This window comes from Vigna unguiculata, chromosome 8, assembly GCF_004118075.2.
Source record: "Vigna unguiculata cultivar IT97K-499-35 chromosome 8, ASM411807v1, whole genome shotgun sequence".
Taxonomy (NCBI): Eukaryota; Viridiplantae; Streptophyta; class Magnoliopsida; order Fabales; family Fabaceae; genus Vigna; species Vigna unguiculata.
Genome location: NC_040286.1, coordinates 22148651 through 22159026, shown reverse-complemented (window position 1 = coordinate 22159026; position 10376 = coordinate 22148651). Strand labels below are relative to the sequence as shown.

General features: G+C 29.9%; 1 protein-coding gene across 2 annotated transcripts; it reads left to right on the top strand.

The window, feature by feature from the left end:
• The first annotated feature begins 3269 nt into the window (after positions 1-3269).
• On the top strand, positions 3270-6362 carry LOC114193851 (beta-1,3-galactosyltransferase 7-like). Of its 2 annotated transcripts, none has more exons than XM_028083809.1 (11): positions 3270-3401; positions 3619-3715; positions 3834-3880; positions 3987-4201; positions 4274-4337; positions 4717-4789; positions 4873-4993; positions 5166-5253; positions 5331-5456; positions 5855-5964; positions 6051-6362. In XM_028083809.1, the coding sequence occupies exons 1-11, from the start codon at positions 3310-3312 to the stop codon at positions 6197-6199; spliced, it is 1182 nt and encodes a 393-aa protein (XP_027939610.1). In that variant the 5' UTR covers positions 3270-3309; the 3' UTR covers positions 6200-6362. The 2 variants fall into 2 exon arrangements, with proteins under 2 accessions (XP_027939610.1, XP_027939611.1); XM_028083810.1 differs by having other exon boundaries at positions 3276-3401; positions 3996-4201.
• The last annotated feature ends 4014 nt before the right edge of the window (positions 6363-10376 follow it).

The following is a 10376-nucleotide window of genomic DNA, read 5'->3' as shown; positions in this document are numbered from 1 at the left end:
AACAACATTTTTAAACCCTTGTCCTTTTCCTCACACAAGCGGTATAAAGAGAGAGGGAGAGAGTGAGAAAATGAATTGCCAAATTAAAAATTTTAGAGACTATGAGAAAAGATGAAAAATGAACATTGTTGTGTTCATAGTAAACTAGTTTAGAGAGTCTAACTATTGTATACTCGAAAAATGTTACTCTTTCTAGTGAGCTAAAATTGTGATTTGTTGATCAGTCAAACTATGTATTTGCATAAGTCATTAGTGGCTTGCAAAAGAATAATTAGTTGATCCTGAAAAGGTTTGTTGAAGTAATACTTGAATAGATTAGATTAGGAGTGACTAGAAGCCGAAAAATACTTGGGGTTAAACCATTAGTGACTTGTTGAAAGAATACATGAATGAGACATAAGTGAATTGTTGAAAGAATACTAAGATACAATCAGTTGGCAGTGGTTGAGAGTTGAAAGAATACTTCAATTAAGTTAGGAGTGACTTGTTAAAGGAATACTTTGTTTAGTCAAAAGTCATGTGGAAAAAGAATACATGTTTGTGCTTTGTAGCATTAGCTTGCTTAATGAAACTTGGCTAGTTAATTAAGAAGTGAATATGGACATGTAAGATAAACTAGCACACCAAATTTGAGTATCTTTCCTTTCCTTAAATTTTTATATTGCAAGTTATAATTGTTAAACTAACTAAAACGGAAAAAGAAAACTAAAATGAAATCTACAAAACCATTTCGGTGTTTACACATAACTTTGTATTACGTGATAATATGAGCAAAATCGATATCGACAAAAATCTGAAAAAAAATTATAAAACAATTTAACCTTCTTTTTTTTAACAAAGTAATTCCTAAATATAAATATATAAGTATTAAATTTAATATTTTTATACAAAATTATATTATTATATTTCTTTCATTTATACAACTCATTCTCTTTAAATGGATTGATAAAATCAAATCTAATTTTTATTTATTTTTCATAAATTTAAATAATTTATTTTATTATGTAATATAATATTTATTACTTTGATTTATAATGTATTAAAAAGGCTATAAAATAATACAATAAATACAAAAATAATACAATAATTAATTGTATTTATTGAAATAAATAATAATGCACAGAATAAAAGTAAAAATATTAATAAAATAAAATTAAAAAAGCTAAAAGTTTATATATATATATATATATATATATATATATATATATAATGTATATATTGCATTTTTTTATTAAGTGGAGGATATCTTATTTTTCCTTGGTTCAGACCTACACCAGACTTTAAACCTTTAACCCAAACCCTCATTCATTCAAGATTAGTTTAATAAACAAATAAAACAAGGCTTTCCTGCTCATGAGTGATTTTTCTTTCAAGCCTAGGTAACCACTTTAGTGTTCAATAATGGAGATTTTTTTGTCATGGAAGTTTTTCTTTGATGTTTAGCTTTAAATCTAGAGTTTGAGGTTTTCTTGTGGTGAAAATTTCTTAAAATGTGACTCAGCACCAATATTGTTGTTTAGTCACAAGGTTCAATTTCAACTTTTTTCAGTTTATCTTTTTGCCTGAGCTACAACCTTTTAGGCTTAGCACCAATTTCTAAAATTCCTTCTTTTTACTTGAAAAACAACACGAATGTATTAAATTCCACTTTTTATGATTTCTCATCGCCATATATGTAGTTATATGCAATTTAGGGCAAGTCTAATGATTTTTACATTGATTTAATGCAAGTGTCTAAATGATATGCAATTTAACTAATACTAAACACCTATCACTATGCGATGAAGATGAAGGTTGTGTGGTCTGACCGAGTCTTGAAAATCTGAGTTAGAAAATGAGGAGCAGCCCGCGAGCCTATAGGTATGTGGGGTGAGTCATAACATTCAGTATGACCTGCTTTTTTCAGGTTAATTGCGAGACGGGCCTACATGAGCAGGGTCGACTTGTATTGCCACCCCTAATCATTATGAACTTTGACATCTTAGCTATATTGACATGCTAAAGTCCATCAATTATTTATTGTATCTTGGACTTTTTAAAAGAAAAAAGAAAAAAGAAATGAATACAAAACATGAGGGCCACACAAAACCTACATTTCACGAAACATAGACAAATTATTATTAAAAAATGTAAATAAATACATGAAGGTAAAATATTTAAACCCTTATGTGGTTTGCTATGAATAAAAGTCAAATTGACTAACTTATCAACATAACACGAAAAACATGAGAAACTTTAAATTTTATGTTTACAAAAATGCAAGTACCGACGTCATCGCTCTCTAAGACTATAAGAAACCATTTGTTGATATAAGAAATCATGAAAAACTTAAGTAAAATTATTCCCAAACCAAATCCTCTGGGAGCTCTCTATGCTCCAAAGCATAAATAATCTCCATAAACTCAACATAAATAGAAGTCTAAAACCTAAAAAAATATAAAACTACTCATATATTTATCCCGACTTTTTCTAAAAATTAATGTAGCTAAACCAAAACAACCCGTATTTGCTCAATTACTATTCACCTTAAACCTAGACAAAACTTGTCATATTACATTTGTAAATGAAATCACTGCATACTCTTCCTATTTTGAATATTAAAAAAATTTTGTATAACAAAATCAGAAATCATATTACTTATATAATTCTTAGATTTATTATTTGTTATGTCTAATAGTCTTAAATTAAATTTAATTGAACTGATTAATTTAATTTTATATAATACTATGAGTATTTTTTTATTTAAATATAATATTAAATTTTTGTTTATATAATTATAATCTATTTAATAAAAAATGAAATTGTAAAAATTTGAATTTCAAATAAAATTATAAAATGTGGGTTTGACGTTGTTAAAGCAAAATTTGGATAAAGGTATGTAAAATAATGGAGAATATTATGATTTAAACTATGTTTTACTAGACTTTTACACTATATAGGTTTTTATATTTCGGACAAATCAAATATTTTTTCCATCATGGAATGATTAATGAAGATAGTAATAATAGATAGATTGGTGGGAGAGGAATGAAAACATTATTTTAAAATTGACAACTACTTCTCTCATCAATCCAACAAAACATTAATTAACTTTTGAAGTTCTAACATTTTCATAAAATATTATTTAAACCATTATTTATTCATAAAGTACTATCATTTTGCTCCACTTAAATTTCAAATAGTTGACCATTGTTATTCTCATTTTTTTTTCTTAATGGATTCTCATATAAATACCCAAAAATCACCCTGTTAAAAAAAAGTGTATTTGAATTTGTAGTTCTCGGACATAAACACAGACACAGAATCAATATGAAGAATCGTGGTTCCGCCAAAATCTCTGCAAAATGGGTTCCAGTTTTCTCTGTATTTTCCTTCATTCTTGGAATGATCATAACAACCAGGTCACTATATCTTGATCTCCTTAACTTTCTTCTTTACACAGTTTTTATACGATTCTTCTCTGTTCTCGGGTCCTGTTTACTTCATTTTATTTTGTTAAACTGAAACTAAAGTTCGAAACTTGAGTCTGTGAGTTGGCGCTTTGTTTTCCCAAGTTCAAATTTTTATTTCTCATGTTGATGACTGAACTGAACAACGACAACGTTGTTAACTTCGCAGGATGTGGGAGGCACCTGAGTCTAATGGGGTGCATCTGTCAAATCATCGACGCGACCAAGAACTGCAAGTGGTGTCAGAGGATTGTGCCACTAAAAAGGCATGTTTTTGTGGTTCACTCCCAGTGATCTCTTCAGTTCCATTTGCAGATGTTTTTTGCATTACGTTATATGTTTGTGGGGTTGTTTTGAATGTGTCGCTTGTAACAACCTTTGCAGGATAAGGATGTAATGAGTGAAGTGTACAAAACCCATGAGGCCATTCAGTGAGTGCTGAGATGAACATGTTTTTAGTTGTGGTTAGATTTGTTTCCATTTGCAATTTGCAATTGAAGTGTTCTTCGAGTGATTGATGTTTATGTTTTTCTGGAGAGGTGTCAGATCTCTGGACAAGCAAATTTCCGTCCTTCAGATGGAGCTAGCAATGGCAAGGAGTAGCAGAGAATCTGAGATCTCGAACACCTTGGCCACAAGATCCCCCACTGAAGGCCCTCTGAGGAAGAAGGTGTTTCTAGTGATTGGCATAAACACTGCTTTCAGTAGCAGGAAACGGCGTGATTCAGTTAGAGAGACTTGGATGCCTCAAGGTATCTTTTATGTTTTCAGTGGAAATTGTTTATTTCTGAGAAGTTGTGGTTTTGATTTCTTCTTTTGATCAGGGGAACAGCTTCTTCAACTGGAACAAGAGAAGGGAATTGTCATCAGATTCATGATTGGTCACAGGTTATTTCTTGTAAGATTCTGATTGTGCTAGTAAGGTGAAATTATCATCAAAATAAGTATGTTGTGAATCAGAGGAGCTTTACAAAAATGTCTAAAGTAACTAAGGTCAGAAAATGAATTAATGGCTTCATCCATAATTCCTTGAAATGTAAAGTCATGTGAAGTTTCCTTTGTTCTGTGAAACACCTTTATATACTATTTGTTCATATGATAGCACCGAAAGCTTTTTCCCTGTTTTATGTGACAAAGTTATCTCAATTACACAGTTACCATAGGCATGTTCTTATTATTACTCTGATTGAAAATAGATACATGTTTAAAAATGGCACAGTTACTCTTAACGGAACTGACATGAATGATTTTGTCATGGTTGTCCCAGTGCAACTTCTAACAGCATTCTTGATCGAGCTATTGATTCAGAAGAAGCTCAGCACAAAGATTTCCTTCGCCTGGTAACTCATATCATTGGAACTGTTCTTGTGAGATAAATCCTGAAGATCTATCAGGATTATGATATTGTTTATTCATTTTGTAGGAACATGTTGAAGGGTATCATGAATTGTCTGCAAAGACAAGAACTTTCTTTTCTACTGCAGTTGCAAAATGGGATGCTGATTTCTATGTCAAAGTGGATGATGATGTCCACGTCAATTTAGGTATATACTGTCTCAATACTCTTGTCATTTTTCTTGTGTTTCCATGCTATTGTTTCATACTCTTGACACCGCATCGTGCCCGCTTCCATCACGAATCCGTGTCTATTTTCGAAACGGGAAGCGTGATTCAGAGGCCGTGTCGGAGCTTCATATAACAACTGCTGCCATGTAGGTGTACTTGCAACAACCCTTACTCGTCATCGTTCAAAACCCAGGGTGTATATTGGATGTATGAAATCTGGACCTGTTCTTTCACGAACGTAAATTCCACTGGACTTATATTTTTCAATTCTCCTTATTGTGGCTTTGTGTTATTTGATCTTGTTTCTTTCTGTAGGGATGTGAAGTATCACGAACCTGAGTTTTGGAAGTTTGGAGAAGAGGGTAACAAATACTTCCGACATGCAACTGGACAGATATACGCAATCTCTAGTGATCTAGCCACCTACATTTCCATTAACCAGTACGGATACATTTTTTCATACAACACCAAGCTACATTTTAATTGACAATACAAAAGGGGTTAACAAAAAATGACCATTTATGCATGGTTGTGTGTTTAAGATTAACATTTTTCACCTTTGACACTCACTAGATTCACCATATACTTGAAACATTTCCAATAGATTCTACTCGACTAGAAATAAAACAAATTTACAATACATAAGTAAGTACAAACCTCGTCTTATAAATCGGTTTGGTAGAGTTGAGTTAGGTTTAAAGTCAATTTTTAAGATGGTATCAGAGCCATTTAAAAAGCTTGTTTGTTGGATATTTGATGTTTGTTGTTAGTTAAAGGGTTTTCTATTGTAGTTCATGGATGAGTCCAAGTTTAAAGGGTGATTCTAACTGTGATTGCAGGCCAATATTGCACAAATATGCCAATGAAGATGTGTCTCTTGGTGCATGGTTCATTGGTCTAGAAGTTGAGCACATAGATGAGCGCAGCATGTGCTGTGGAACTCCTCCAGGTACGGCATGTGAAAATTCTTAGAATCTGTGACACCACTTTGGTGTCTTCCCATGAGACTTTATCCCTAAGCAAAGGTTTGTGCAGACTGTGAGTGGAAGGCAGAAGCAGGAAACATATGTGTTGCATCCTTTGACTGGAGCTGCAGTGGAATCTGCAAGTCAGTGGAGAAGATCAAATATGTGCACTCAAAATGTGGTGAAGGGGATGGAGCTGTTTGGAGTGCTTTAGTTTAGCTTTGTTTTTGTTTTAGGGAAGATATATAAGATGATTAGTACTGCTATAGTATACTTTTGTATCATGTAACATAGGCCTCTTCTGTTCCTTTCACCCTTGTGCACAATGCTTTTAAAGGTGCTTATTGAGTCTAAATCTTTACTGAGTTTTTTTGTGTTGTTAGATTTTGTCGCTTCAAGACACATTGATGTTGATATTTTAAAAATCTTTTTAATATATTTTAAAATATCAAAATCAATGTTGGTTAGTATATTTAGAAGGTAAAGTATAGAAGAATCTAGCAAAGAATCTAAATTCTGTTTGTGTAAGGACAATTTTCTGTGTAACATATACCCAAGAGAAATGGAATGAATTATAAAATAAAATTCCTTTTCTTGACTAATATGAAATCAAAAAATTTCAGAAAATTAAAATTCAGTTGCTTCAACTATTTAGAAAGTTTAAACAATAAGCTTCTACTTTTTAAATTATAGTTGATTCTTTATATTTATAAGTGAATTTGTAATTGGGTTTCCTTATCACAGCTTTATTAAAGTAGATAGAATATTTTTAGAGAGATATTAGTAATGCACACTATTTTATTTGTATTGGGTTTCTTAAAGACAGTCCATTAAAAAAGAAAATATTTTTAGAAAAATGTTAGAAATACACTCTCTTGAAAACATTTTTCTTTATTCTTCCATAGTTTCCTTTCACTTTTACATTTTTTAGTAATTGTATCATATTTAGTCTTTAGTTATTATTTGACAGTTGCCCCCTATTTAAATAAGATGAGAATGTCATTGTTTCTTATGAAAAATTTAAATTAAAAATGTGAATTCAATACATTCTTAAAATTTAAGTTTAGAATAATTTTTAAACGCCTTTATGAATAACTAGCGTAAACACAAGCACTATCGCGCATGTGTGTATATATTTTTTAAATATGCGTGATTTTATATTAATAGATGATAATATTGTAATGTTATTAAGTTAATATATAAATTAAAATTATATTTATTAAAAATAAAATGAAATATATAAGAACAGACAAAAGAATAACCATTGATGAATAAAGAAGAGAAGAAACAAAAACATCTAATTTTATAAAAAACTTGTAAAAGTAACGATCAATTTTTAAAAATTTAATAAATTATTATATATAAGGGGTAAAATTGGTATTTTAAAATGTGGACACAGAAAGGAAAATTCTCTTTATATATTTTTTATAGATTTACGTTAAATATTCCTTCTTGAATTAAGTTTTTTGAAACTCAATAAAATTTTTAAAATTATTTTTCATATCACGCCGGGGTGGTGTTGGACTATTTAGACCAACATAAGGTGAATTGGGCCTGACGAAGCCTCCCTTTTTCCCGTAAAACCAAGCCAATTTTAAATTAAAATATATTTCAATACATTTTTTTAAAAGAAACAATCAAATAATGTTGGTTTTAATTCTTGCAAACTTATATTATCATTTCAAAGAATTAGTTTCGTTTCTCATTAGATATTTAAGGTTCACCTACATGAAATGAAAGGCTCAAAATTAAACTAAGCGATATCAATTAGTAGTGAAAAAAAAAACTATCTACATTACATGTACATATATAATACATTATAAATAAAATCTATATCTGGCTACATAGTTTATTTTTTCATAAATATAGACTGTATATCCTATATACCACCAAAATTGTAACACTTTTCTTTAAGAAACCAGCATGAAAATAGATGAAACTTGATAATGAACAATACAATAAATATTTTATTTTATCGTGGGTTTACCCTATTCTCTTATTTTATTTTATTTTTGAAGAGTTAGGATAATTAAATGTAAAAATTTATAATAATACCTAACACGATCTTATTTGGAACAATACAATAAATCTTAATATTATTTTAAAATGTAAATTTAACTTTACAAAATTTACTTACATATTGTAATTTAGTCATATATATGATGAGCATAACATTTTCATAATTCTCTTTATGTTTCAATTCAAGAAAACTTGATATGGATTTGTTAGATCTTACCCACCACATGAAGAAAATAACATATGGTATGGGTGGGTAATGGATGTAACCACCATATTGTCTACTATATGATAGTTTTATTCCCTTAATAATGCAAAGTATTATTGAAGAATTTACATATGAAGCATCACTATTCACTAGTCACCACCCAACCACATATATTAACTAATAATGATAATTTAATTTATTGTGACTATGGTATGAATGAGGAAGCATTGGGTGGGCATAATCAAGAAGTTGCACGTAAGCTTTGGGGTATGGTCACAACCTGCCAAAGAGATATATCTTTAGCATGCATTGTATGAATGAATTGAATAGCATATAAAGTACGTGTGGCCTAGCAAATCATATGGACCTCGTTCACAAAAAAGCATGTCCTCTAGTTTGAGGACAATCTTTGCAGAGAGGACCTTCACTTTCTCTGGTCCCATCCTTGTTTTACTTTACTAATAATGTGCTTCTTCTATTAATAAATGTTAATCATCTTTTTTTTTCCACTTTTCGTTCTCCCTTTTCTCTTCAAAAAAGGACTTTCGTTCCTTTTTCTCTCCCTCCCTTTTTTATGTATCTTTTTTCTTTATATTTTGAGTGTTTTTTTTTCAACTTATTATGGCAGATCTTTAAAATTTATAAATCAGTGCAGCTATTTAAAAAAAAAACATGAATATAGGATTGAAATTAGGATTTTTTAAAAATCAATATGTTAATTTTTTATAATTAATATTTTATGATATATACACTCTCGGACAATATACATTCATAAGACGATAAAGATATTATCAAATATTTTATATGCTCAATGGCTCCACACACTATAAGATGATATATATGTCCAAAGTTTCTACATTCGTTCAGCGACAACGTCATTAGGTGTCGACGTTGTTGCTAGACGCTACTCTTTAGACAATAGACTCTTCTTTTTAGATGATCATTAAATGATTCACACTTCGAGTGTCTAATAATTTTTTACATGCTCCTCTTTAGATGTTAAGATCTATATATTTTCGTAATAGTTTTTGGAAAGCTGCTTCATTTGTTTCACATGGGTTTAATCTGGTCCCCCATTTTTTTTTTAATAAATTTTCATATGATGAAAATGACGCCTACCATAAGTTTTATTTGATTAGACATATTGTTCTCGTAGGATGTAAAGACTATCTACGATTAAAAATAAGATATTTGTTTAATTGTTTAGAATGTAAGAACTCATTCAATCAATAATAATCATATTACTATGATTGAGATTAGTATATGATTTAACGAGTTAAAGAAAATATGTGACAAAATAGAAAAAAATGACATAATTGTTATAAAATAAATAAATTTGATTTTGTGATAAATCAATTGTTTAATTTAAAAAAATTTACTAACACTTTATTTTTTACCATGTGGCATAAAGCATTAAAAATAAATTTGTATTATTCACTTAACAAGTAATATATTAGGTCAATGTGTTTTACATTTTTACAATTTTTTTCTATTTCTTTCATCTTAATTAATTGCACTTATCGTCCATTTTAGTTTTTTTTATGTTATATAAATCAGATCTCCTGGCTCTCATGTGTACATTTTTTGTGATCCTCGAAACGAAACTTTTCTTTTTTAACTCTTCTTTGCTCTTTTTTGTTTCTTTTTAATTGCTTAACTCAATACTACAAATCATGGTCATGGAATTTAGTTTCTCATACAACAACAATGATGCTTACTTGAAGAACTTGAAACAAAAGATTTACAGTAAGAAAACTCAGATGGTATAAAAGTTCTTCTTTTGTATGTTTATAAAAGAAAAAAAAAAACAGAAGATATAGAGTGATACTTTTCATGTTTGATACTTTGAAATAGGATACTTCAAAGCCACTCTTAGTGTACATCCCCGCAATAATGGACGCCATCAGTGTGGCTTTGGTACAAGAGCATGATGGGGAGCAACATCCAATATACTTCGTAAGCAAGGGCTTACAAGATGCTAAAACTCGTTACCAGGTGGTAGAAAAGGTGGCCTTATTTATGTTAACGACAGTAAGAAGACTAACTACCCTATTCAAAAAATTTTGCAAGAGCCAAACCTAGCCAGTATGGCATCATGGGTCATAGATAAAGGTGTTGGTGTTGGAATAGTATTCATAAGGCCTAATGATGTACTAGTGGAGAAATCATTAC